We start from the raw sequence: 27,211 nt of genomic DNA, 5'->3' as shown, positions 1-27,211 counted from the left end.
GAGAGAGGGAGAGAGGGGGAGAGAGAGAGAGAGAGAGAGAGGGAGGGAGAGAGAGAGAGAGAGGGAAAAGAATAGGACTGAGCCAAAAAAGTTGGAGAAGACATGCATTTTCAGAATTAGGAGAGGAAAGGGATTGCAATCAGAAAAACAGAAAACTCAAGGTGGCTTGGTATCCACAAGTCCAGAGAAGAACACACTTTAAGGAGGAGGGTGGTTAACTTCGACAAGAGAGGACAAGAAGAATAACAGCTGGATAGGATGGATGGAGCTGGTCTCTCAGGTGGTCTGTTCAGCTACACTGGGCTTAGGGAAGGAGTAGGCAGAGAGCCGATGAAATCAGGGAGGAAAAAAAGTCACAGTCCACAGGGATAATCCAAAGTTGGCTGTACAACACCTCATCCAACTTGAAAATCCAACAGAAATCCAGGTGCTGGGCAGCTGCCCCACCTGCATGGCAAAAGTACCAGCAGTGCAGCTGGCGACCGGGCAGGAGAAGCAGGAGGCTGCACCAGCTCCCATCTCCTCGGCTGCAGCCTTCCCCTGTGACCTGCCTGTTGCTTCTATGTTTAGACACAGCTAGGACAGAAATTATGTGCTGCCTGTCCCCGTGGGCTCACACGGAGATGCTGGTGGACTTTTGCGTGACTCCGAGGCACATGGGAGGGAGCAGATGGTACTTGGGGCACAGCACGGTGAAGCTGGCCTGGCCAACAGATGGACCATCCTGGAATGGGCTCCAGGGTTGCTTAGCAACAGCTTCTCTCAGGCTGGGCTTCTCCTGGCTCTAGGAGGGTGGGTGTCCTCTCCTCGGCTCTCCAGTGGTTCCACCGGGCTCTACCCAGCTCAGCAGAGGTTCCACAGGGCGGGGCTGAGCCCCTGTGGCTGGAGAAGCTGGGTAGAGTGTCACCTACATAGGGATGGGGAGAGGCAGAGCTCTTTCTTTTGAATCCTGTGGTGATGCAGATTTCCCTGACCCAGTGGCCAGACACCAACTTGGTATTTTATATTTTGGGGAGAAAGAGCAAAGGGTAACTCTTGGTATGATTATTTTTGCTACTTAATGGAAGTGGGGTTAACAATTTGGAGAGGGCCCTTCACGGCTGATATTCATTATGGTCCTCAGAGTGTAAAAATAGTGAAATACTTTTAGTTATGCTTTTGAGTCTCCAAAACTCCCACTACCTACATTGCCCTGGCCTCTTCCTAGACCCTCCTGAACCTCCTCAGGGTGTAGCAATGAAGGGTTTCCACGTGGCAGCAGGGACCTTGCCCACCCCTCAGCCTGCACAGGACTCTCTGGACTGGAGGCATCCATGGGGAACTGGCGGTTGCACGGTTTGACTCTATCGCTCCAGTCCCCAGGCCTAGCAAGTGCGCTGCACTGCATCACGTCCATCTGGCCCTGCTCTCCTGGTGAGGCTGAGGGACATCAGACTGAGCCTGGGCCCAAGGCTGGGGTGGAGAGGACAATGAGTGGTGGCAAGGGTCTGGGCACAGGTGTTCCCTCTGCCCCAGGCCCAGCGGACACCTACCTGGGGAGCTGCAGGCCCTTGCCCGGCCTCCACTCAGCCAGGAGGGTAGGAGAGGTCGGTGCAGCCTGACCCCTGAGGGAAACCAGCCTCCCTGCTGTAGGTCAGGCACTCTGCTTTTATTGCCACTGCAGGCTCTCTGGCCTTGCCCTTATTTGGTTAAAAGGCTGTAAGATGGGAGCTGAAGGCAATGGGAACATGAACTCCCACCCCCAGGCCTGAAATCAAGCTTAACAACCACCGCATACATATTCCTCCTTAAAAGGATCTGAGCTGTTCTCACTCTGACTGCAGGCTGATTGGTCCTCTTCTCCCCTCCTGCACACAGCTCAGACTGCCCTGTGCTGCCCTCTTTGACCGTCTCGGAGCTGGAACTCTGCAGTCCAGGCTTGACACTCTCTGACCACCACTTCTGAGCCTGCCTGGCCTCTTGCTACATCTTCTCACCTGCAGGCAGCTGGTTCTCTCTGTCCCAGAAGCCGCTGCCAAAATGAGCCTGCCTCTGGCACCAGTAATCCTCCTTGCGACCCTTGCTACAACCGCCCAGCCCCTTTCCTTCCACGTGGGTCCCGCTGCTTCTCCCATCCCCAAAGAAGCAACCGCCTCTGCGGTGTGTTCTCATCATCTTCCCTGCTCCCCTGGAGTCCGTGTCCCCTCTCAGCCCCAACCTCACCCCAGGCACAGGATGGGCAGTGGGCCAGGATGGTCTGGGGGACAAGAGGGAAGCGGTAGGTTCTGGAGAGGAACAAATACCTGGGTGGGGCAGGGCAGGCGGATGTCTGCTGCCAGGTCCAGGGTATTGGTTTTCTTTCCCAGTGGTTCAAGCTGATCAGGGAAGGAAAGGAAGTCACCGGCATGCCCATTCCCTGGCAGCACCCTGCAGTGGGGAAGGCTCAGAACTTAACCTTGGGGGTTAAGTTTGCCACTCCTTACTCTGCCGATTGCCCACCGTGGGATACTGAGCAAGTTACTCAGCTCCTCTGGGACTCACCGTCCTCAGAAATTCGTAACACTGCTCTTCCTGGGAAGGGCTACAGTGAGATCCCACAGTTTAAGCTGCCCGAGGATGTGGGCACATGGGAAGTGTTGACGGAACATGGGACTTCTACCTGACTTTTATGTAGAGAGCATTCCTCATGGTTCCAAGCAGAGAACGTGTAGTGAAGCCCAGGCCATGCAGACCCTTCACAGCTCCCTGTGTTCCATTCTATAGCTTCTGCCCCACCATTTTTTTCCAATACTTAAGATTGAACCCAGGGCCTTTGCATTGAAGTACTTTTTTCTTTTGACAAAGAGTCTCACTAAGTTGACCAGACTGGGCTCAAACTTTTAATCTTCCTGCCTCAGCCTCCCCAAGTGCTGGAATTATAGTCATGGGCCACCATGCTTGGCCAAAAGTCTGGCCCTTTTATCAGGGTTAATGCTTTGCTCTAGATTAGAACCCCAGCAACACTCCAATTATCTTACCATATTGACCCAAAGGGCTCTAGAGAGTTGGGAGTGGAATTTCTGGCTTGGGTGGATGCAGTCTGGGGCAAAGAAGGAGGTATCGGGACGCCCATCCTGAAAGAGACAAGTATCCTTCCTCATGATCCAGCTAGGTAAGAGGGAGCCACAGCCCTTGATCTGACTCCTGGGGAAGACCAGGCAGTGCCCTGCTCCCCTGGGGGGGCTCCAGGTCACTTTTTCTACAGGGTCTGCTCTCTTGAAGTGTGAGACAAGAATAAATCCACACATAACCCTAAGCCCTCGTCCTCCTTTTTGGCTGCACATCTCCCCTTTATTTAATAAAAAGGTGCACTGTTTATTTTTAGGCACACTTATTTGTGTGCCTAGCTGAGGCTGTAGACTAGCTCCCCTCCCAGACCAGTCAGGCAGGGAAAAGCGATGTCCCAGCCTGCAGATCACTGGTCCTGGTGGTGGTGATGGTGGTGGACAGTGGAGACGAACCCTGGGCAGGCTTGGGCAAAGCTGGCACGAGGGCAAGGTGCCACCTGCCTTCCGCTCCTCCCTCTTGTGTGCTTGGGGATGTGCAAAGTCTGTTCTCCTAGCTTCCCTCCAATTAGGAGAGGCCTTGGGATAAAGCCCCCACCTGCTCCACTCACAGATCTTCCATTCCAGTGGAAGCACCCAGTAAAGAGCACGGCCCAGGGTTGGCAACGTAACCCCAAGCCCCTCCTTTGTCATTGCCAGGTTGCATGAGATAGAGACCATGTGCATGGCAGAAAGTTAATAACGCGGAGTTAGATACCTTTGAATCTTGCTTCTCTGTGCCTTATTGCCTAGTTGATTTTAGGGAGGATATGGGATGGTAAAACATACAAAAACAGGTGCAGGGTCTGGCACACAGTAGGTGCTCAACACGACGGAGGCTGTTCTCAGAGGCTACAGGAACTTCTGCACCCAGAAAAGCACCTGGGAACTGATTCTCCCTTTTCATCTGTAGGCCCGCAGAAGCATTTGGCATCTCTGCCGGGACTGCCCACCTGCTAACACCATGGCAACATGTCCCTCTGGTTGGGGGGGTGCGTACCTCCAGGACAGGGAGCTGGATGTTGAGGAAGAAGGGCTGCAATACCACGGAGAAGTCCTCCCGGGTGTCATAGCGGCCTGACTCCACCAGCTTGCGTATGCTGCTCTGGGGACATCAGCACACAGGACCTTCAGCACAGGTAGGAAAAGGCGGGTGGGAGAAGCACCCCTGCCCTCACCGTCCCGGACAGGGGCACTGACTCAGCCCCGTCCTTGAGAACACAAAGGCAGATCTCTTTTTGGAGACTTTGGAAAGAGGGTAGAGTGTGGCTGGGTTTTGGTTTTAATGATCTGCACTCTCTGAAGGGCTAGACGGGATCCCACAGGAATAAAATCTGCATACTCCCAGGCTCCCAGCCTCAAACTCTCCTTCTCATGGGCAGTCTGCAGGGGTCGGGGGGGGGGGCTCAGGCGAGAGAGGAGAGGGCGGCTGGGCCTCTGGGGTGGCCTTCTGGACACCCAGAACTACTGGCCAGAACTGGAATGAAGCCCCCAGGGGCAGCTCAGCCATGAGAGCTTTGTCATCCCAATCCTGACGTGGGACAGAGGAAGGGCCCCGGAGGCTGGGAGGCTGAGGTCTTCATTCCTTGCATGCCTCCCAGGGGCCCCTGGGCTGTGATGTCAGAGCGCGTGTGGAGAGGACATAGGAAAGAGCCTGTCTTTCTCTCACCTGGTAGGCTTGGGTGAGGGCATCCAGCTTGGCCAGCTCGTAGGAGTTCTCCCTTGGGGTCAGGACACAGTTGCACAAGACGCTGCAAAGAGGGAAGTGGAGGAGCCCAGAGCCAAAGCTCCGTTCAGGCGCGGCAGCCTTTGGGCCTCCTGGGGTGGGCATGAGGGCTTCGCCTGTGCCCTGGTTAAGTTGCACGTGTGGCTGGAGGCTCCACAGTTTGTGCTCGGGGGCCAGGCTAGGTCCAGGGAGGAAATGGGGCCCATGAGCACCCTCCCTGTGAACATGCACTGGCAATGGACTGCAGGTCCTGGGCAAATGAGTTTAGGAAATAAGAATACGGTGCTTTAAAAATAACTAGTTCTCTGGTGTGGGAGCAGGGTTGTTTTTTTTTTTTCTTGTTTTGCCTTTGATGTTCATGCACCCAACTCCTTCAGCGCCACACTGTTCCCTTTTGTTTTACGGTGAATCAATTCACATCTATATGTACTTAATGTTAAAAGGTTAGAGGTACTCTTTTCTTTTCCTTCCTTCCTTTCTTTTTTTGAGACAGGGTCTTACCATGTAATTCAGGCTGGTCTCAAACTCACAGCGATCCCCAAGTACTGGGATTATAGGTGTGTGCCACCAAGCCCACCGGGCTAGTGGTGCTGCTCAATTTATGATATCCATATAAGCCCATGAGAAGTTGAAAATCTTTTCCATTAAAAATGCATTTACTACACCTAACCTACTGACCATCACAGGGTAGCAATGCCATGCACCGTGGAGTGTTGGTTGTTTCCCCTGGATCTGTAGGGCTGATGGCCACAGTGCTGTGCTCCTGCCTGGAATCATGGGACAGCACAGTACCACATACCAGAGGTGCATAGTACACATTGCCAGCCCAGGAAAAAAGTCAAAACTCAAAATTCCAAGTCTGGTTTCTAGTGAGTGCACATGGCTTTTGCACTACCATAAAGTTGAAAAGAGTTCTAAAGCACTTAGAACAGCGCTGCATACACAGTAAGTTCAATGAGATTTGTTTAATCAATGGATGTACGTATAAGTATTGTGTAAGAAGAATGAAACACTTGTCCACAGACCTGCTGCCTAGTCTATGCAACAGATCAGTCCCAATCTGAAGTTCTGCATGTCCCACTTCCTGCCTTTAATGTCTGACCACACACACACACACACCTCCTAGGATGCTGCCCCTTCACAGTCTAGGCTACTCTATGCAAATATCAGCCTCATGGCTCCCAGTGGCACAGAAGTCCCTAGTTAGCACCTGGCACCTTGGGACTGGATAAGAGGGAGCAGAACCAACATTCCTATCTCCCAGAAGTGGGTGATTCGGGCCCAAGTCCTTTTGTACAGACATGGACACGTGGACAGACCAAGTCAGAAAGGCCTCGAAGAGTCACTGCTGCATGTGGGCCTGACCATGGGGTAAGGGTGTCTCCAGCCTGGGGTGGTCAGCAGCTGCCTACCTGGCCTGCTGCACCGGGCACTTGTCTGGGTTCCCCAAGAACACCTGCCGCACGACCCTGGGATTCATGAAGTCCACGAGGTTGACCAGGGCTCTGGGCACCTGAGGGCCAAGTTGCAGGTGAGAGAGAGGCTTTGGGGCTTCCTCCCTGGCCTGCCTTGGGACCTGGAGACATGGCAGCTGGCTAGCCTGGGACCTCCAGCTCAGGCCACTCTGGAGTAGAGCTTTGGGGAGGAGTCCACACTGGGCCACCTCACAGGGCATGGCAAACTGTGTCACACGACTACACAAGGACACACTCACGTGGGCTGCTGCACCTCCTGGAGTAGGATAGTAACCACTAAGGGGTCAGCCCTGTCCAGCTATCACTTACTAAGCCCCAAATCATTAATTTTAAATTTGGTGGGATATGTGACCTACTTAGCAGGCTACGGGGCCTTGACAAAAATCCCACCAGTCCAGCCTGGTCTGGTGCTGCTGAGGAGGCAGAGGGATTCAGTTGCCCTGGAGGGCGGCTGGTTCTCAGAACACTCCCTGGGACCTGGTCATTGGGCAGCTTGTTCTTGACAGAGGATGGCACCACGGTGGGGAGACTTGAGGCTACAGTGCCAATTAGACAACACTGCCTTCCTTCCTCCAAATCTGAGGTCCTTTGGGGCTGATTCCATGTGGAATGAGGCTTGCTTGGGAGTGGACAGGGAAGGAGCCCATGCTCTTGTCTCTCTCCTTGAAGGAAGGGGAGCTTTCATAACTCTTCCCCGACCCACCTTTACCCCCACCATGTTGGAGGTCTCTACGCAGGACATCCTGTCACCCACCTCTCTATGCAGGACGTCCAAGGCATTGCGGAGATGGTTAAAAAAGTTGTCTGCAGAATACAGATTCTGGAAGAGACATGAGGGAGGGAAAGGAGTTGGTTCCAGTGAGAGGGCAGTGGGGGCAGCCGTAGGTGACCCCATTCCAACCCCAAGGACTTGTTTTCCCTCTGGCCTCCAGCTGTAACTAGCTCAGCATGGCAGAAACTGAGAGGAACAGTTGACAACTCACTGTTGTCACAGATGGCCACCAAGAGGACTGGCATCTTTGGCCAGAGCTTTAGTTTGGAAGCAGAAAGTGGAGAGTCCTCACCCAACTGCCTGGGGTCTACAATCTCTTTTCTTTCTGCATTCTCAAGAGTAGTACGAGAGAGGAGTAGGAATAGCGTATGTCTGTCACCTGCTACCTCACCACGTGGGATGTGAAAACAGCACCAGGAACCTGAGGGTCATGGGGTAAGAAGAGGCTGTACGTGTATGCACATGTGTTGTGCCACGTGTGCTAGCACAGGCAGAACTGGGTGCTCTTAGGGTTGGTTCTAGGGACTGTTCTCAGAGAGGATCTGCAAAGCCCACTGGCCAAAGTGAGGAGCAAGGAATAGGCCTAGGTCCTGGCTGCATTACCGAATCTGTGCAGTGGTGACACAAATCACTGGCTCCAATCAGCACCGTGATGACCTTCCAGTCTTCCTGGAAATTTATTCTCTACATGAAGAGAGGAAGATCCTTGTTGATTCCCATCAAACTAAAACATGATAGATCTAGGAAGTCCAGTCATCCTCTATGACTTCCTTGTTCTCTTGAAACAATACAATCAGAATCTCAGAGCCAACAGAATTTGAGAGGTTTATTTATAGGCCACAGATACCCAGGTACCTGGAGGGACTTTCAGGGTCACTGCAACCACCATAGTCCTCTCCACATTGACACAATGTCCTCTACAGGATGTCAGACAAGGAGCAGCCCCACCTCTGCTTAAATGCCTCTAGACACACGGGGATCACTGCTTTCCATGGCAAACCATTCCATTAATGTTATCATAACCATAGGCCTGACTCACCCGGTCATCTTTCATCTTCTGCACCAGACTCTGGACTTGCTTCATGAGATCCCTGATAAAGAAAGAACAATCAGTTCTCCCACCGAGGGGGAGTGCCCGTACTTTTCCTCCTCAACAGCCCAAACCAGAGCTTCCAGGGAAACCACCCTCACTGACTGAGCTGCAGAGATCCCTAGGCTCAGAGGCCAGAAGCTCCTTGGCTCTTCTGGAGAGTTGTTATAGCAGATATCTTTGTGAAAAGTCAACTGTGCGTTGCCCTAAAGCTGTAGTCAAAGGTACTGCCACCTGCGTGTGTTGCTCACCATCTCCTTCTACGGTGCCACCTGCAAAATGACTCTTGGGATTCTATGCTAAGAAACCATTGGAAAGATCTTGCAATTAGACTCACAAAAGTTTTAGCGTGCTTCATCCACCCTTGCCCTCCTGGCTGACAGAAAGCTGAGTGTGATGTTGAAGCACAATAACTGTAACAATGCTCACACTGACACAATTGCTTCCTCTTTGCTTCTCCCAGTGGCTGATTTGTCTCATAAAAATGACTGCTCTATATAGGTTAGTATATACTGTACACTTATGTTATTGAGGTGAGTTTTGGGAATGTCTCAAACTTTCATGCCGAGGTTTCTAATTCACGGAAGGAAGAACTCTCAGGCACCTCAACACCCTTGTTTAGAGCCCTGTTATAGGTCTAAGTGATAGATCCACAGGACAATCAGATGCAGGGACCATCTGTTCCAAGCTATTTCGATTTCTAGGTCAAGTGAGCAGAACTGGGGGCCGTGCTCAACCAGAGTGTGCAGGGCTGAGCAGGAAGATGACACTGTGGGAGAAGCTCAGGTGTTTGGGTCAGAGGCTGCGTGAAGCAGGAGCCCCAGCCCCCTTTGAAGATCATCCTAGGATGCTGCTTTCCCAGCCTCTCAGCTCTGTTTTCCTTTTCGGTAGCTCCATAAGAGGGCAAGGGAAGCAGAGTCCTCCTACTCTGGAGATTCTGGCTTGCCCATCCATGGGGGGCCTTCAGGGAGAGCAGGTCTCTCTGGCACCATTAGGCCTACATAAGTTTTAAACACTGAAAAACTGGTGAGTTAAACCAGGGCTAGGAGTGGCAGTCGCTGTAGGAGCACCACCCTTTCCGCAGGCTCCAGCCCCTCTCTTCCCTGCCGTGGACTGGTCACAGGGACAGCAGGGAAGGGCAGTGCTATCCTCTGAAGTCATTGCTGCAGATGAATGAAGGTCCCTCGACACCCAGAGGCCAGTACTGCGATCTGAATGCATCAGCAGCGTGTCTCAGCTCCCCACTCCACAGCACCCCCACGCCGTACTCAGCCTTCGCTCCAGGAACAGCCTGGTTGAGGAATGCATTCGCATCGTTGGCATCACCAGTGCCCACCGCGTAACCGGTGAGGTTTCTGTTAAACTCCAGGAGGATATCTGAAGAAAGAAAGGTGAACAAGGTACAGAGTGCTCAGGACAAAGGGCCAAGGTGCCTCCCCTTGTACCACAGGGTCTGAGTCCCCGTGGTGGGCTGTACCATTGTCCTTATGATTCCCCAGGAAAGGCAGGGAGCCCAGGAGGGTGCCTGGCATAAACTGGGACCTCTGTGAACTGAAATGACTTAATGGCAAAATGGCCCAGGCAGTAAGAGCCTCTCACTTCAAAATATCTTTATACAACCCAAAGTGCAATGAAAGGTCCCTATGTCATTTGTCTCAGCACCCCCGGACCAGTTGAAAAACTGGAGGCTCACAGAGTCTGGTATCTTGCCCTAAGTCACCTCACAAGCTTGCAGAGAGGGTAAGGCCCAGAACCCACACCTCCAGTCTCCGTTCCACCCACTCTGGCTGCCGGCCCATAGCCTCCCCCTCCTCCCACACTGGTGGTCCAGAGAGGAATGTCATTCCTTTCTTTACCGGAAGATGCTCCCTGGATGCCTGGGAATCAGATGACTGACAGGACATGCTTGAGCCCTTGGTGGTTACTTACTAGGTAAGGTGGTCACATTTGCCAGGGAGCCATCCCCACCGGAACTGCAGGGAGCGAGCCAGCCAGTGAAGGAGAGAGAGATGGAGTCAATACACAAGCTTTACGACAAGGCCACCCCACCCTTCTCAGGGCCAGGAAGCACCCGTGAGGCGAGGCAGACCCACCTCTTGGTATTTGAGACATCCTGAGAAAATTTTAAATTCACCTATGGTTGGGTCCCTCCCACACATCCAGAATTTGAAGGTAGAAAAAGCTTTTTCTTCTCTTGACCATATCAGGAAGGAGGGCCCTTAGCCAAGAACACACTGTGTGCTCAGCACGGAGTAGATAGATCCTGTACTGGTTCTCATCTCCCAACAAGTTTATGAGGTAGATGTGACTTTCTCCATTCTACAGAGTAGAAAACTGAGGGGCCTAGAGATTAGCTAAGTTGCTAAGAGTAACTGGGACCCAGCCTGAGTGGGAAACCTTTGGAACATAGATAAACTCTTCACTGGCCAGTGTCAGGTAAATTATGCTGGAATGTTCAGAGGACAGCCTCTCGCTGCCTTCCAACGCTTGCTCTAATTTCGTCTAACCTAACCTCAAGACACTCTAAAAGCCTCTATTTCCTTTCACGTGTTTACATCGAGCACCACATATAAGAGTCAAGGAGAGAAATATTTGTTTTAACAAAACTCGATATTCAGATGTACCGTATTTACTGTCGTTTTGCTTCCGTGCCTCTGTCCTCTATCCCAGAGTCTCAGTCCAGGCCAGCTGATTTTTCAGAACACAGCCCAAGCACTCACCCCAGTAGCAGGGACTTCTACAGGATGGCCATGGATCAGTCCTAGCTGTTCTTCATTCAAGAGATACTTGGAATGAAGTGGACTGTTTCTTGTACCAGGCTGATTGGGGACCCTGTGACAGGCTGAGCAAACAGCCCATGTGGTAGGGAAAAGGCCGCTAGGGTAAGCCTCACTTTTCTACGCACTCAGTTCTCTTGCCCACTGCCCATCCACGTCTGAACCTAACAGGGCCAGAGGTTGTACACGTGCTTCCAATTATTTTCCACAAAGCTGCCATTTCAGCTGCTTCCTGGTTCTTTCTCTGGACCAAAGGTACCAAACAGGAGCATTTTACATTAGAGAGAGGAAAAAAAAATCCCTATACCGCTTCTTATTATTGTCTTCCAACTCTGCCTTCTTTTCCCTTTCAATAAACACAGTACTGTGATTTCTTGTTTAAAGGGATCTTGGTGCTAAAAGAAGTACGGCATTGGACCAAGGCCAACAGGCTGGGAGAATCTCTCCCTGGTGCCACTTTAGAGTGAAAATGTCTAGGAAAAAAAAAGATTGTACAGGTTAATATGGAGGAACAAAATTATTTTAGTCACCATCCTGATCAGAGCTATGAAAACATAAAAGAAAACAGATGGTGTCAAAAGAAACCCGTGCTAGAGTATGTTAGACCCTTCAATGAACATAGGGTTTATAACATTCCAGGCTCAGTGGCTGGGTCTTGTTCACCTGTTGTCACCCACAAAAAAGTAAAGTAGGTAGATGCTCGACAATATCTGTTGAAGGAGCTTCGGCAATGTGAGATTGAAGTCCTAATTGAAAAAAAAAAGAAATATGTCTTTTGGTAGGTAAGTATGTATTTCATGTTGGTCCACTGAATGATCCCAAACAAGACAACACATTTCTGTGGGAGAAAAGACCATGGTCTAAAAGACCTCTGCCTGCCTCACTGGTGAACTGGACAAAACTGGAACTACCATCCGCTGGTGCAACATCTCACAGGCTTTGGAAATATTCCCATCTACTCTGTTTCCTCAGCAGAAAAGACCAAAACTGGTTCTTAAATTACCTGGAACCGTTAATGGACTAGTATTTCCAACCTAGAAGTGTGGATGGCTTCAAAGCATTGCTTTACTCAGATCGGTTTACTACACAGACCGTTCCCAGGGGATGTGAATAGGTATCATAAACAAAGAATTCAGGAATTCAGGGAAATACCACCTCAAACACAAAATGAAAACAGATATTTCTTCAATGCAGCACTGCTCAGAGCCTTTGTCATGCTAATATTCATGTAAATTTGCCCAAAGGAAGGATATAGCCTGTAGCCCTTCTTGCTTCCCCCAAAACTCAAAGGAGTTCCCCCTCTTGGGTGGAATTAGTGTTCTACAGAACACACTTTGAGAAACTAGTTTCTACCACAACTCAAACCATCTCTTAGAGTCTGGCCTAGCGCTTCCTTCGTTAACACAGGTGAGTTTAGGGGTGGATATTTGAAACTTTAGGACAAATAAAAGGTTTAAAAGAAAAGCAGCCATTGGACGGAGAGTGTTGAAGTTAGAGCTAGAAAATCCAGACATTCCCCTGGAGGGAACAGAGTGATGGCTAGATTTTTCCATAGCTGCAGAGAGAAACTTTAGAGAGATGGCCTTTGTACAGTATTAGGGTTCCAGGAGCCCAGCCAAGCCAACCGCCTGGGAAGCTGGGCTGACCACCTCACTACCCCAGGAGTCGCTTACCTATCTGCTGTGTGTTTTGTCTGCTTCGCTTTCTCTTTCCCTTAGGACGGGAGGTCACTGCCTTCTTTAGCTCAGGCTGTGTGCAGCCGCCACAACCTGTGCTTTTCCTAACTTGGAACAAGCTCCCTTCTCTTTCGTCCCCTCTGGGCTTTCTTTTCCTTGTAGCCTCAGCAACACTGGGTGAGAGAGCAGTGACCAGGCTCTGCTGTGTTCTGTGCAGTCCACTAGGTCCCACTGGCCTGGCTGAAGACGTGGGAGGACATAGGGGCTTCAGGTAGGAGGTACTGACCTGGGCCCTGGGGGAGGGGAAGATGCCCCATACTAAGGGCATCACAGCTCCTTCCCGTGGGTGGCAACAGGCTTTGTGATGGTGCCTCTCTCTTGCCCCCAAAGCCTCCCTCCCTCTCTGAGACTCTCCTCACCTCTGGCTGAAGAGCCGTCAGTCACAGACCTGTTCATTCCCTTTGTTACCTCTTTCTTGCAGAGATAGTCACATTAGCTTCCCCAAAACAGGCAGGCAACAGATGTGTTCCCTGTGCCACCCACTGCTCGTTTTGGGGCTCACTGCCCTCTCGTGGCTGCCTTTGGTCTGGTTGTTTCCCCAGATTAAATCTGAGCTACTCACCAATTACTCTGAGACATTCAGCAAGACACATTTTATTAGGATAGAAAGAAATGCAAGAATACCTACAACCAGCTGCTCCCTGACACTGAGCTTTTCTACTTCTGCATCTGGGTTCCTTTTTCTTTTTTGGTACCAGGGATCGAACTCGGGTCGTTGCGCTTGTGAGGCAGGCAGCGGAACCACTGAGCTAAATCCCAAGCCCCTGCATGTCCTTTCTTACCTCTTCTACTTGTCTAATGGCAAACCTTTCAGGGCTGCTGGGCACCACCTTCCCTGGGAGGCCTTCCCTGCTGGAAGGTTAGTTACTCCCTCATTTCTGTCCTTGTTGTATTCAGGTGACTTTTATTCCTAAAGAGCACTTGCCAGTTGAGCATATGCCTGCCATACAGTTCCTTCACCCATCTGCCTCAACACTTAAGGCTGTGCCAGTCCGGAGGAGGGGCTCAGGGGTCCCCGTGAATTTGCCTTAGTCCTTTCCCCCTGGAGTGCATGTCGGGCTTAGAAGTTCTTCTGTACAGATGGGTACAGGCACATAGAAACAAAGGGGAGACTACAGATCAACAGGAATAGACACACACAGACAGATGCAGGAGCATCCACACACGCACACAGACATGTGAGTGGGCAGGTGAAGACTCTGGGCTCTGGAGTCTTTCGGGTACATTTCATGTTGGATTTGCTGACTGAGGAGGCTGATAAGAGCCTTGGTTTATTTTGTCTGTGTAATTTAAAAATAAAAAGACTGTCAACTGAAATAGCCTCTCCATCCACCCAATGTTCCTGCTGGATAGAAAGGAGAGCCCCTTCTTTGGCATTTACAGGAGTCAAAGTCCCACCCAAGCTCTGGGGGTGAGCCCTGGGAGGAGGAGATCAAGGGTTAACATTACCTATAGGACAGTCCCCGATACTGTGTGGTGACATCGGGGAGGTCGCCTGGTTTGGAGCCAATTCCATTGCCGGCCTTTGAAAACATATCACGGGGGAGATTAGCAAGTCCAAGAAGAGGCGGGGACTGTGACAGGGCACAGAGGTGGTTTCCAGTGCACTCAGCACAGAAGGAACAAAGCGTGAGAGCAGGGGACACGGGCTCCCCTCTGTGACCCTCCCTCCAGCCCCATCCCTGCCCTGCCTATGGCCACCTCTTGACCAAACCAGGGACAGGCCCTGTGCTTCCCATGGGGCAGTTTCGGGGCCCCTTGGAGCGCAGTTCTTCAGACTGTTTTTGAAAACTCTCAAGTGCTTTACAAATCAGAGAGACTGCTAATAATACTATCACCAGCATTTTGTTCCTTGTTTATGGAAGAAGTGTTCGTAGGAGGGCAGGGATCTTCAATGGCCAAGCCATGCCCAACCCTCCCGGGGCCCAAGGATCCTTACAGTCAGAGAATCCCCCAGAGCAGCCACAACATGGATATCTGCAGGTCTCAGGGCATGCACTGAAAAGGTAAGGGGACATGCTGGGTCTGCAGGAAGGAGGCCGCCTGTCAGAACCTAGTGCCTTTTGCTTCAAGCAAGACCTGCTTGAATGTTTGGACCATGCAAGACTGGGCGTCCATGCTGCCACAGGAACAGACATTATACAAGGACAGGATGACAAACTAATCCTGGGCCAGTTTGGCTGTAGGGGGCTGGAGTGCAGGAAAGAGCTCTGGCCTCAGGTACTTTAGGGTCTGCTGGGCATGATATTGCCAGAGTTTATTTTGTGGCAAACAGGTGCCCGTCCCAGACAGGAAACAAGCTCTGGTCATAAACGTGTTTTGTGTGTTAGCTTAAGAAAAGTCTCATCATATTACTCCATGGTGTGTAAGAGGTTGTGGAGCGATGGGCTCTAGTGTGTCAGGGGGGCTTACCTGAAGTGGGAGTTGAGGCAGAAGGGGTCCTGTCTGCGCATGCCAGCCAGGTCCCATGGTCCTAAGAACATAGAATGAATCCCAAAATCATAGTTAGAGCCGGGCGTGGTGGCACACACCTGTAATCCCAGCACTTGGGAGGCTGAGGCAGGAGGATCGCTGTGAGTTCGAAACCAGCCTGGACTACATAGTGAGTTTCAGGTCAGTCTCAACTACGTAGTGAGACCCTGTCTCAAAAAACAAAAACCAAACACACACACACACACACACACACAACACCACACAGTTAGAAGGGGCCAGAGGGGCTGGCTGGGCATCAGATCCACCCAAAGGGCTTTAAAACATACAGGTTTCTGAGTTCTACACCTGGTGAGGGAATCTCAAAGTCACCCAAGGTGATTTTGAGCATCAGCAGCCAGCTTGAGCTCCGTGAATCTAGTCCAGACCACTCCTTTACCCCGTGTGAGACTCAAGGCTGCAACAAATGACCCCAAGCAGTACCACCCTCTGCTCCTGCCCCCGTGTGGTAAAGAGGATGTTTCTCCTCCATGTGCCTCGGTGGTACTGTGGTTTGATTGGCTAAGGAGCTCCATCTGCCTTCTGAAAGTATAGGTGGGTGGATGATCTTTGCAAAAGGGAGCAATTAGCAGATACCTCTATGCTGTTGTTGTAGGTTCTCAGGAATGGCGAGACCTGTGGGCAGAGGGAGTGAGTAATGGTGGCACACAGTCTGAGCCCAGCCCCTCCCATCCATGCTGACCATTAGGGGCTCTAGTTCAGGATGCACCCCGGCCTTCCCTAGATGACGATGTAGAATAAACCTTTAAATGGCTCCTCGCAACATGTGTGTCTCCCTGGCTCCTCCAGCCCTGATGACTGAGGACCCTGGCTGCCCGTTTTCTCCACCCACTTCCTCCCAACAAGAATACTCCTCTTCCTGCTAATACCAGCCTGCCTCCACTTACTGGGTTCCTTTGCTACTCTACGCCCACTCCACCCTGGGCCTCTTCTTGCTCAGGCAACAAAAGTCAGATTTTGGTCCTGCCCTGTGCAAGCCCTAGCATGTGATTCTGTCAAGGCCTGGAACCCTTCTGGATGTGCAGCAAATTATAGGGGTATGGGCAGCAGCCATAGGGACCTGAGAATCCTTCTAACAATTGATGGGTAAAAATGGGGTCTTGTTCTGCTTTTCTAGTTCCCACTTCCAAATTAGCGCTCTACCCTCCACCCTCTCTCCAACCAGATAGCATTCTAGGTCTCTCTCAGTTCCGCGCCCTTCCCAGATTGTGGTGGAGGCAGCGGCTGTGTGTACACAGGCTCTTCTTTGGTCCTAGCTGCCCTTGAAGTTCTCCCCTGTTCTCAACCTTCAAAGTGAGAGCTGGAGGTGGCTGCCATGTTTTTCCTGTCTGCCTGAGAAAACGCGGTCCAGCTTGGTCTGTGCTAGGGAGCTCTGCCATGCAGAGACCCAGTCCCTGGGGTCTTCGACCCTCTCAGGTCAACTGGAAGGGGCGTTTTGGGTGTTGACCTGGATTATTGAATGGGGTGGGTCCGAGACCCTGGGATGAAATGAACTGAGAAGCCCAGAGAGCTGGACCTGTGCAGAGGAGGTTACACTGAGACACAGATTGGAAGAGGAACTGCATTTGTTCGGCACACGGAGCCACAACTCAGAAGTTCAAGGCTGCGAACTGTCTTGAGAGCCCTCCGATAACATTCTGGGAACGGTCTGTTTTGAGAGAGTATGTGAATAACTAGAACCAGGTGTTCAGCAAAAATATTTTCTAATGCTTTGCTAGAGATAATCTGTAAGGAACTAACTGTTTATTTTCACGGAAGCATTGTGCATGTATCTAATAAAAACCGAGGTTGGAGAGAGTTGGCTGGTGCTTGCCTGTGAGAGCTTCAGCCCTCTACACCTCGGCAAAACTACATTCCTGATGTCTGGTAATCCTTCACATCCCCTTCACAACAGACCTGGAGAAGACACAGTTCATCAAGTACGGCAGGCACACACATCTCATCTTACCTGGTTTGGACAAAAGACATCAATCTTGATTTCAAAATTATGGTGCGCTGCCTTCTGGCCAATGGGTTCCAGCTAAACCAAGAAGCAAGAAGACGGAGGATGAGAAAGAGGCGGCCAGAGTGGAAAGGTCAGGGTGCAGGACCGGGGTGTAGGAGGGAGGGAGGAACAGAAGCAGTGGGACTTGGAGGGAGGAGGATTTTCCTTCCTCGGCCAATGTACCATGTTTTTCCAGAGGGCAACAGCTGCACGGGAGTGGGTCTTGGTGCTGAAGTGGAAGCAGTCAGGGGCGAAGAAAGAGCTGTCAGGAATGCCCTCCTGGGAACCAGCAGAAAAAAGAGAGGCAGTGACAGAGCTGTCTCCTGGAACAACAGATGCTTGGAAGAGCTGGGCACCACCCGGGGGATCCACTCTTCCTCAATGGGGCTTTCGTTACCGGGGTCTTTGGTATGTCCACTTTTTCAAATAACGGCTGCACAACCACTGTAAAGTCTTCTCTTGTGTCGTATCGGCCACTCTTAATGAGTTGGTCAGTCCCCTCCTGCAGGAGGAGAAGGGAACAGGGATCAGGGATGCTCCCTGTATCTACTTCACCCTTGCTTGATCTCTTGTCTGCACAGAATTAAACAGAATCTGGCTGTTGGATAAATCAACCCTCAGCAAAATTGGAAGTGCCCAAGAGCCGAGAGGTTTTTGATCAGTCCTAAGCTTAGCCCCCTGGCTCCCAGCTCTGCTGTAACTGCATGTATTTGACTCAGGCTGCAGAAAAAGGAAGGCAAGAACAATCTAAATCTAGAAGCTTGACCACCTCCTCCCTTTTAAAGCTATTCTGATTAAAGACTTGAGAGGTTGGTATTTGGTTAAGTGGCATTTTGGATAATCCTTATATTTATTTCTGTCCTACATTTGTTCAGAAAAATCAAAGGCAAGTCAACAACACCAGAGTACTGTACTGCTCCTCCAGTGTGTGTGTGTGTATGCATGTGTGGACGCCTGTGCATCTTTGAGGCTCTCGGGATCTATTGTGGAGGGTAATAGCTGTAATCCTCCCAGCTTCTGCTTGGGCTCAGGTCTAGGAAAACCAGTTACCCCAGTTCTGATGGTCATTCCTATCAGACTCTGTCATTTCACTCACTAGAGAGTCCAGCATCTGGGGCCAGGATTCCGGCTGGAGAGAGCAGTCAGGCTCACATAGCTGGGAACATTAGTGTCACCTCAGAAGTCACATGCACTGTCTTTTCCCACGGTCAGCCAGAAGGGGAGCCCCAGTGACAAAGAAGCCTCGTGTCTGACCTCCGGGCCAGCCTCTTCCATTACAGGCGTAGCCCTGAGTAGGACACGAGGGAAGGCAAGGGACCTCTCCAAACAAGAGACTTCCAGAAGGTACAATACTGCTAAATAGCTGTGGAACTTTCAGCAAGCCCTCTCCTTCTCTGGACGCCCATTTCCTCATCTGTAAATGAAAGATGTTAGCCAAAGCTTGGACCATCGCTTAAGCCCCTTCCAATGCTACTAGTTCCCCTGGGGATCAGCCACGATGGCTCACAGTGGAGCAATGGAAGGAAACATGGTGTAGAGACCCTAGCACCTGGTAAGAGCTAAATAAATGAGTGTGGTTATCGACAGCAAAGATCATCTTCGGGGAAAGGGATGAGAACCAGAACTTCTGCGGGGAGAAGGGAATGAGATGATCCTGACAGAATGAGATGGCTTCATGAGACTGATCTGTGAGTGTCTCCAGGACACTAGATCATGGGCTCAGTGGGGACCAAGATCAGGCCTGGGAACAAGTCACCTCTCTGTTGGTGAATCTCATCATTTAGCTCTATCTGTGGGAGATTGGGTCCAGGAGCCCCATGGATGCCAGACTCCACGGAGGCTCAAGTCTCTGATGTAAAAATGGCACAGTTTTGCACATAAGCTAGACACACCTTCCCTATACTTTACATCACCTCTAGGTTGTTTAGAATACTTAATATAAATGCTATGGAAATAGTTGCTATGCTATATCGTTTAAGGAATAATGACAAGGAAAGGTGTCTGTTCTGAACAGATGCATTTTTCTTCCCAAATATTTTTTCATCGGTGGTTGGTTGAATTTGCACAGATGGAACTCACAGATCTGGAGGGCCAACTGCATCTCCTCTCCTTTTAGTCTGCTCAGGATCTGAATCCACTTCCTATATTTGAAGACCTCCGCTATAGGCAGAACCACCTGCCCCTTCATGGAGAAGGTGGAAACGACAGCTTGCTTCCCCAGCCTTCCTTGTAACTGTGGCATGGGCCCATGCAAGGGCTTTCCATCCCTGCCCCACCTCAGGCACAGACAGGGTCCATTCTGCTGGTGAAGGTTGCTGTGTCCCGTTCTTAGAGGCAGCAATGATAGTGCTGTCTGTGAAGTTTCCTCTGGTTAAGGTCTCTGGTCTGATGTTGAATCTTATGGCTCAGTCCCTAGGAACCTATGACTCTGATTCCTGGGGGCTCAGCCTGTGACCCTAGCTAGCACTCTAGCTCTTCTGAGACTCTGCTTAAATATGGTATCTCTTTAAATTAAGACACAGGCTCCATACGCTTTGTTGCTGGCTCTAAGCACTTCAGCCAACCCAGGGCTGCTCTCCTGGCCATAACCTCAGCCATCTTTCCTCTCCCTGTGCAGAGTGTGCACCTCCACACCAGTGACAGGTGCCTGCTCGTGGCAGAAGGAAGTACTGCTGGGGAGTCACCAGAGGGCTGGGCAGAGGTGACAGGGTGATAATAAAAGCTCATTTGTATAAGCCCCTGACACACTGAGACAGTATGGCTGCTTCCAGAGGAGTTTGTGGGAAACTGGTTCTATCCTTGGAGGCCAAAGGCTTTGGAAGGATGGATTACCTCTGTAAGCTGTTTGCAGCCCACTCTGAAAGGAAGGCCACCATTGTCCTCTTTGAGTGATTGGATGATTGTGTTGGGGGGAACTCAAGATGGTCTAGGGAATTAGCTGTGTGGTCAGATTTGACAGTGAAAGGACTAACGTACAACCCACAAGACAGGCCTGCTTTGCCTCTCCTGCTTGTACACTGCAGGGACAGCTGTTCCTGGGAGGGGTACGGAGGGAGGGCTTGTTTCCCTGGGAGCTTCAAGACCCTCTAGGGAGGAGGTGTTACAGCTTCCACTGCCCACCTAGGAGCTGGAAGCTCAGACAGATTCACACCAAGACTTCTTTCCTTGGTACCTGTCATGCCTTGTATCTAGATGCCTCCAAGCCTGGTGCAGTCATAGCTGGTGGCTGGATCTAGGGTGTGTGATACTGAGATGCAGGATGAAATGCTGGGATTGATTCACAGTGCAATGCTAGGGTTAAGGGTGGGTAACCTAGGTAAACCATAAGGGACAGAAAGAGGGGTGCAGATGTGGCTGCTTATAGCTTGCTGCTTGCTGCCTTCTGCCTGCCTGCTCTGCGATGCCCCTCTGCCGGGCCACCCTGCTGACTACGGACTGAAACCTCCACACACTGGGAGTTAAACAAACCTTTCCTCCTTTAACTTTGGGAGTCAGTTAATGTGTCTCAGGAAGGAGGAAAGTAACTAAGATAATACCCACTTGTCTGTGACAAGCGGCGGCATTTGTTTTCCCATAAAGCTAGGAACGGGATTTAGTAAAGCAGGTCTTGTGATTTGACTGAGGCTTCACTCAAATGAGCTGAACTGCGGCCTGGTGCCCTCTTGGGTGGCTTTATGCTGGCCACCCCTCAGCAGTCACCACCCACCCAGGTCCCTCAGCATGGCCTCATTCTGCAAACCACACGGCAGCCCTCTGCCAGCCAAGAACCCCCCCACCAGCTTACCTGATACTTCTTGTTGAAGTCAATGAGGGAGTTAAGGTTTGTGGAGTTTTCAGCAGCCGTCAGGACACAGGGACACAGGGCCCTACAGCCAAAACCAGAAGGCACCCCACCCCTCGGGTCAGTGATGCAGAAACACAGCTCGAAACGGAATAGATTTCTTTGAGGTGAGAAGCATCAGGAGTCTGTGCCTGGCTGCCTAATCTGCGGACTGGGCCAGCGGAGGCTGGAGACCATGTCCCTGACCCTGGTTTTGCTTTTGAAAATGAGACAGCTACGTCTAACATCTGTGCACGGAGCGGGGACTTTCTGGAGCTGGTTCACCTTGGGGCTGTCTGAGGACGGTGCTGTGCAGAGGCTGATATACACTGAATGGCGACTGTGGCCCCTACTGTGATAAGAGTTTGGTGGGTTACAACCCGTTTAACCCTCATTATTGTTCTAGAGGTTGAATTATCAATGTCCCCATTTTACAGAGAAGACCACTGGGGCTTAGAGTGATTGAGTAACTTTCTCAGGGTCACACAGCCGTGTGTATGCTGAGTGTGAGAGCAGGGAATTAAACTCAAGTTCCCTTGGCTCTGAACCTGAAGAGTTTTTGCACTGTTGTTGCCACAATGGGGATTGGATCCAGGGTCTTGGCACTAAGTGACATCCGCAGCCTTTTTAAAATCTTTTGAGGGGGCAGGGGACAGGGTCTCACTAAACTGTTAAGATCACCAGCCTGAGCTTCAACTTGATATCCTCCTGCCTCAGTCTCCCAGGGGCTGGGATTCTAGGTATGCACCACTACGCCCAGTTAAACTTGAGCCCTAAAGCACTATACTGCTTCCAGCTGGCCTGCAGCTCTGCTCGGGTCCATCACCTGCCATCTCTGGGCTGTTGGTCCTGGGGGCTAACGCAATGACAGTGCAGATGGCTCAGGGCAGACCCAGCATCGCCACTGTCATCTAAGCCACTGAGACAGAACAGGAGAGGCAGGGGGTGCAGAGCACTGGCGAGTCAAGGACAAGGTGACCTTGAATCCACCTGACCCTGACATCCAGTGACCTGGCCATTTCAGATCTTCAAGCAGAGCTGGTAAACGACTCTCTGAACCTTTAGTTCTAATGGTCTAAAACCCTCAGGGAACCAGTAGCAGGAGGCTTTCTGGAGAGCTGCTCTGAAATAGGAAGAGCACAAGCAAGCCCCCACGTGGCCTAGTGACTGGAGAAAGCGGGAGCCTGCAGATGAGTCAGCCATTGGAAATAGCACGCCTGACACAAGCTGTGTCAATAGGCTTAGGTCACCGGCAACCATCCTGTCTGCACCGTCAGCACCCTGGGGCCTTCTCCAGGGACCTGTGCAGTCCAGGCCCCTAGGCAAGGGCTGGCGCGGACCTTCAGGGGATCTGCCAAAGTAGGCCTTACTTTCCAGGAGCCTGGCTCTTATGAATTATTCATTCAGTCATTCAGCAAGCAGGCTGGGGCACCTACACTGTGCCAGCTGTGAGTCAGAGCTCCGGGGTGGAAGGGGGGCTAATCACCACGTGGTAATGACTAATTACCACACGGTGTGTCTAGGTGGGGGCGGGGGGATTGCACTGCACTGTGAGCCCGGCTAATGGCCCAGAGAACTTGCAGGAGGGAACACTATGGAAACGTCACACTTTGATTTTAAGGCCATTTTCTGTGCTTTGGTTTTAAGGGCACCTTGCTCCTCACAGTCACAGAAATGTCTGTCACAGCCACCCTTGTTTAGCTGTGGAGGCTGAGGAGTGAAGACGGTCCCCAAGGCCTCACAGGGCAGTCTGTTCTCTAGGAACTCAATTCTCGGGACCCCGCTGATTCTGACGTGGTCACCTTCTCCTTTAGGAAGTGACAACTGCCCCGTATTGGTGGATGTCCAGCCTGGAGCTGCCAACCAGAGGCACTGTCCGACTGGGGATGGTGGCACTCTGGACACATCATGATGCAGATGCTTGTGGCAGCCTATGTGCTCTCTGAGCCCTGCTCACGAGGCCTGGCTCCATCCTCGAAGTCTCACTCTCCCCTCCTTGGAGGATGGAGGTGGGGGCAGGCACCTTGTGGCTGCCATGGCAACAGTAGCAGCATTGGGTTCCACAAATACCCTGAGGGAGGTAACAGGTCCAAAGTCCTGGGATGTCCCACCACAAGATTGCCCTGCTTTTTATCTGTGTTCTTATATCCTCCCCCCCACACACACACGTGTGCACACACACACAAAGAAATCTGCTAAGGATCCATGGCCCTATGAGGAACAGGGAGAGAGACGCTTTCCTCTGACCTGAGGATCTGCCGTGGGCAGCTGATGTTATTCGACTGGTATAGCTCCCTCAGGTTAACGATCTGGAGCACCTTTACCATGTTCACAAATGCCCGAGGAACCTGTAGAAATGCAGGATTGGGCAGCTGGAGCCTCTCGAGTGGGCCTGGGCCTCCTCCTCCTCCTAGGAAATCCAGGGATTTCCATCTAGGCCCATCCACTTTCTTTACCCCTTCCTTCTCCGTCCTCTCTGCTCCCCACTGGCACTGCATTTAAACTGCTGGGGACCAGACAAGAGAGACCTGCCAGGGAGGTCCCAGCAGGACATCGAAGGCCCAAGCCAAAGGGCCCTGGAGCCTCTCAGAGGCCATGTATCCCAGCCCCATACCTCAGCGTGGAAGATGTCCAGCGCCTTCCTGATGTTGTCTGTGAAGTTGTAGGGGGAAAAGCGGACCTGCAGAAGAGAAATGTCTCCTGAGCCCCATTCATCACCCGATCTCTCTACAACCAGGGCTGCTTCCTCTGTCGCCCGTCCCCTTTCCTGTATCTCAGTCAGAGCGGACAATATTGGAAGGGACAGTTGGTCCTTTGGGACCCCAGCCTTCACCCCAACTCCACATCCTCGGATTTGTCATGGCTGTGACCCTTGGAGATATGCTCTGGCTCTTGTATGGAGCTCAGGAAAGCTGTGTCTGCCTCATACTAACTAGATATACAGCCTTAGCTCAAGTACGTCACATCCCCGGGCCGCTCCAAAACGGGCAGGGTTGGTTGTGGGAACAGACATCCCAGAGCAGGGTCTGAGAATTCCTGCAGTGCTAACAGCTGGTCCTAGAGGCTCATTGCTTCTGTGTGGGGGCTACATCCTAGGCAAGGGCCTTGAGGAGACAGCAGGAGAAGCAGAGGGTCTTAAGGACGTCCCTGCCCAAGCATACATTTAAATTATTTCTGTGGATCTTGATATTTGTGCCTTTTAAATTTAAAAATTTTTAATTTTACTAGCACGTTTCCAGTACACAAAACTTACTTTCATCTCAAGAAGTACATGTACATATCTGGATTCTTATTTACTTCCCTTCCCCACCATCTCTACACCCCCTTCCCCGATTATGATTTTTTTAGCTTATGTTTGCAACACATATGTTTATATTCACTGTAAGTAATTGGTACATGATGCATCTTAAATCTCTGTACGTCTCCTCCCTTTTCCCCGTCCCCTCTCCCTCGGTCCCTTGGGCCCCTTTCCACTTGCAAAAGATCTATCACCCTGTTTCCTTTTATCAATCTTTTTCTGTCTTTATTTGTACATTGTATTACTCAAATGAGAGAAGCCATACGGTATTTATGTTTGTGTCTCTGAATTATTTCACTTTACATGTGGTCTACGTGTATCCATTTCCTATAAATGCCTCAAATGTATCCTTCTTCATAGCTCAGTAGTGTTCCACTGTGTATCAATACTATATTTGCTAAGGGACACATAGTCTGCTAAGGGACACATAGGGCTGCTTCCAGGATTTAGCTGTTATGAAGGGTTCTATCACCACTGGTATGCACAATCACTGTAACATGTTGCCTCTCAATTTTTTTTTTTTTTAAGTAGCGAACTTTTTTTTCTCCTGACTGAAATCTAAATGAACAGAAAGCCAACTCCGGGGCCCCAGCCCCCAGGACAGAGCCTGTGTTTCATTTGCCGCTGGCTCAGTGCTTACGGCACAGCCCTCACGGGTCCTGGAGTTCAGAGACCCAGGGGCTGCAGAAGGAAACACAGGACTCAGCGCAGCAGCCCTGACCTTGGGCTCCCATGGGCCCTAAATGACACAGCTCTGAACTTTGCCTTGATGCCTTCGTAGGAAATCAACTTTTCCTGTCCAAGTGACAGCGCAAAGTGGGACATGGCACGCGCTAGCAAAGGGAGTTGTTTATCTGTGAAGGCAGGCGAGATTTTCTAGATTGCTGGAATGCTATCTCGGTTTCTAGTGTGATACGATCAGGTTCTCTTGATAGCAAACTTCATCAGAGCAGTTTTATCACCAACCCTGCTTACCTGTAGCCTCTCTCTGGGGAGGTGAATGCCCTCCAGTTCTCAGAGTTAATCCCAGGCTGGCTCCAAGCCAAGCCATGAGTCAGGTCCTGTCCTAGCTGTGCTGCTGCAAGAGCCAGCAACTGGACCATGGGAACCCTTCCCTGGGGGCGGTGCCACGAAGGGCCTGGAGGCCTACCGGGTTATCGCAGAAGTCACAGAGGTCATTGCCTCCTATGAACACAGTGATTAGCTTCCAATCCTCCTGAAAATTTATCCTCTGAAATGAACAGGAAATAAACAAGTAAGCTGCCTCTTGGGATCAAGTCAAGGCTAACACAAGTGCTAAACCCCGGAAGGGTTAAGTCCCCACATGCTGGAGAGTTGAGCAGACATTTAGACGTTCTGTCGGTCAGATCTGTGGTGCTGGGGTCATAGATGGTAAATGGTTCACTCATTATAGGTGGGGCTCTGGACCTCCACACGGCTCATGGATTCCAACCAAACCGGTGGGAGTACAGTCCTCTGAGCTTCGGTGCCCCCTCCCTAGCGTGGTGTGTGAGTGGGTGGGCGAAAAGGATGCTGATGTTGGCACTGGTGCTGGCCCTGGCCCTGGGAAAGGAAGGTTTGTTCTAGGAATCTCTAGAAATCTGAAATTCTCCTTTTGCCGTGTGGCCTTAAGGGCCATCCTCCATCAAGAGGGAACTCTGCAAACTCAGAGCCCAGTCAGAGTAACTGGGCAGGACTGTGTCATCTCTGCCATCTGCCTCCTCCAAGAGGGACCCGGAGGCGTCTGAAGTCACAGGGCCGGGCCGGAGGGGTGTGGCCGTACACATTCCACAAACTGCGACCTTGAGAGCTACGGCCCTCACAGCCCCTTACATGGTCCCTGGCGTGCATAACTCTGCTTCTCTGACTTAACCCTCCAAAAGAGGTGGAGGGAGAAAGATGGAAACAAAATTCAGAAAAGTTTGACACTAAAATGGAAATATTCTGAAAACTCCCAATGATAGACTGCACGGCACAGTTATATATAATATATAAATATAATATATGTAGTTATATAAAATATATAAATATAATATATATAGTTATATAAAATAAATCCCAATCCCTCTCATTATTTGAGCCATCTGGGAACAGCTGCAAAATAAAGTCCACATTGCGAATCTGCTTCATTGGAGAAGCCTGCATCTCCGTCTACCTTCCTGGCCCCTCGAGTGGACCACCTGTCCCTTCTTCTGTGGCCTATTCTTCCTTGTAGCCTTCTTTAGGAGACACACGTCAACTGTTTCTTGACCCTCACTCTTCATGACAGCCTCCGCCTAAGCCCCCTAAGGATAGTACTGTGTCATGGTCCCCCGGGTATGTCCAGCCCTAGCCCCAGCCCGGTGCCCAATTCACACTGGTGTGAACAGCTGGCTGGCTGACGGTGTGAACGAGTGAATGAGAACCCTGCCGCAGAGGTGCCCGCTAGAAACCTGGCCTGGCTCCCAGGCACCCCTCGACCCACGGCGGGTCTTCTCTGGGTCCGTGAATTGCTCCCACCCACTTCCTGTTCTGGGAGGCCCTCCCTGATTGTTCCAGACTCACCGCATCAGTCCTCATCAGGTCCACCAGCCTCTCGGCCTGGGAAGCTAAATTCCTGTGGTGGTAACACAGGAGGAAGTTGGGTGAGAAGCAGGGATTGGTAAGGCTACTGCGCAGAAGGAACAGAAATCAGATACGGGGAGGCGGGTCCCGCGGGAAGGCAGGACTGAAACCATGACACAGGTCTCCTTCCCCATCCAGGCTGCACAGAAGAGCAGCAGGAAGGTAGGGCTCTGCCTGGGAAGGGGAGGGCCCTGCACACCCAAGGGGTGAGGCTCACTGTGACTATTCTGTGGGTGACACATCTGATGATCTCCTTTGCTTTCTTTTCCACGTCAGGCTCGTTCAAGGCAAACAGAAGTCTACATGTACGTGTCCTGCATAGCTCAGCACACGTCCCTTTTGACAGATACCATGACCCCCGCTCCCCACCCCACTGT

The 27,211-nt window shown here is 51.2% G+C and overlaps 1 protein-coding gene across 4 annotated transcripts in view; it reads right to left on the bottom strand.

Moving 5' to 3' along the window:
* The window catches only part of Plb1 (phospholipase B1), a 126,761-nt gene that overhangs the window by 29,671 nt on the left and 69,879 nt on the right, over nucleotides 1-27,211 (bottom strand). Inside the window, exons 22-43 of one of the 4 annotated variants that reach the window (XM_010604704.3) lie at nucleotides 26,775-26,826; nucleotides 25,381-25,461; nucleotides 23,547-23,612; nucleotides 23,180-23,280; nucleotides 20,897-20,978; nucleotides 17,510-17,614; nucleotides 17,296-17,391; nucleotides 17,077-17,148; nucleotides 15,705-15,743; nucleotides 15,051-15,111; nucleotides 14,578-14,636; nucleotides 14,088-14,161; nucleotides 10,055-10,098; nucleotides 9,394-9,502; nucleotides 8,075-8,126; nucleotides 7,639-7,719; nucleotides 7,018-7,083; nucleotides 6,201-6,301; nucleotides 4,732-4,813; nucleotides 4,063-4,167; nucleotides 2,997-3,092; nucleotides 2,283-2,354 (exon numbers count right to left, since the gene is read on the bottom strand). In XM_010604704.3, the coding sequence (XP_010603006.1) occupies nucleotides 2,283-2,354; nucleotides 2,997-3,092; nucleotides 4,063-4,167; nucleotides 4,732-4,813; nucleotides 6,201-6,301; nucleotides 7,018-7,083; nucleotides 7,639-7,719; nucleotides 8,075-8,126; nucleotides 9,394-9,502; nucleotides 10,055-10,098; nucleotides 14,088-14,161; nucleotides 14,578-14,636; nucleotides 15,051-15,111; nucleotides 15,705-15,743; nucleotides 17,077-17,148; nucleotides 17,296-17,391; nucleotides 17,510-17,614; nucleotides 20,897-20,978; nucleotides 23,180-23,280; nucleotides 23,547-23,612; nucleotides 25,381-25,461; nucleotides 26,775-26,826 (1,696 nt within the window). Of the gene's footprint in view, nucleotides 1-2,282; nucleotides 2,407-2,996; nucleotides 3,093-4,062; nucleotides 4,191-4,731; nucleotides 4,814-6,200; nucleotides 6,302-7,017; nucleotides 7,084-7,638; nucleotides 7,720-8,074; nucleotides 8,127-9,393; nucleotides 9,503-10,054; nucleotides 10,099-14,087; nucleotides 14,162-14,577; nucleotides 14,637-15,050; nucleotides 15,112-15,704; nucleotides 15,744-17,076; nucleotides 17,149-17,295; nucleotides 17,392-17,509; nucleotides 17,615-20,896; nucleotides 20,979-23,179; nucleotides 23,281-23,546; nucleotides 23,613-25,380; nucleotides 25,462-26,774; nucleotides 26,827-27,211 lie in introns of those variants that run through there. The other 3 variants (XM_033763419.1, XM_033763420.1, XM_033763421.1) reach the window with 3 other exon arrangements.

Source organism: Fukomys damarensis, unplaced genomic scaffold (assembly GCF_012274545.1).
Source record: "Fukomys damarensis isolate Sample0158 unplaced genomic scaffold, DMR_v1.0_HiC HiC_scaffold_2, whole genome shotgun sequence".
NCBI lineage: Eukaryota > Metazoa > Chordata > Mammalia > Rodentia > Bathyergidae > Fukomys > Fukomys damarensis.
The sequence above is the reverse complement of the archived record's forward strand: the minus strand, read 5'-3'. Positions and strand labels throughout refer to the sequence as shown.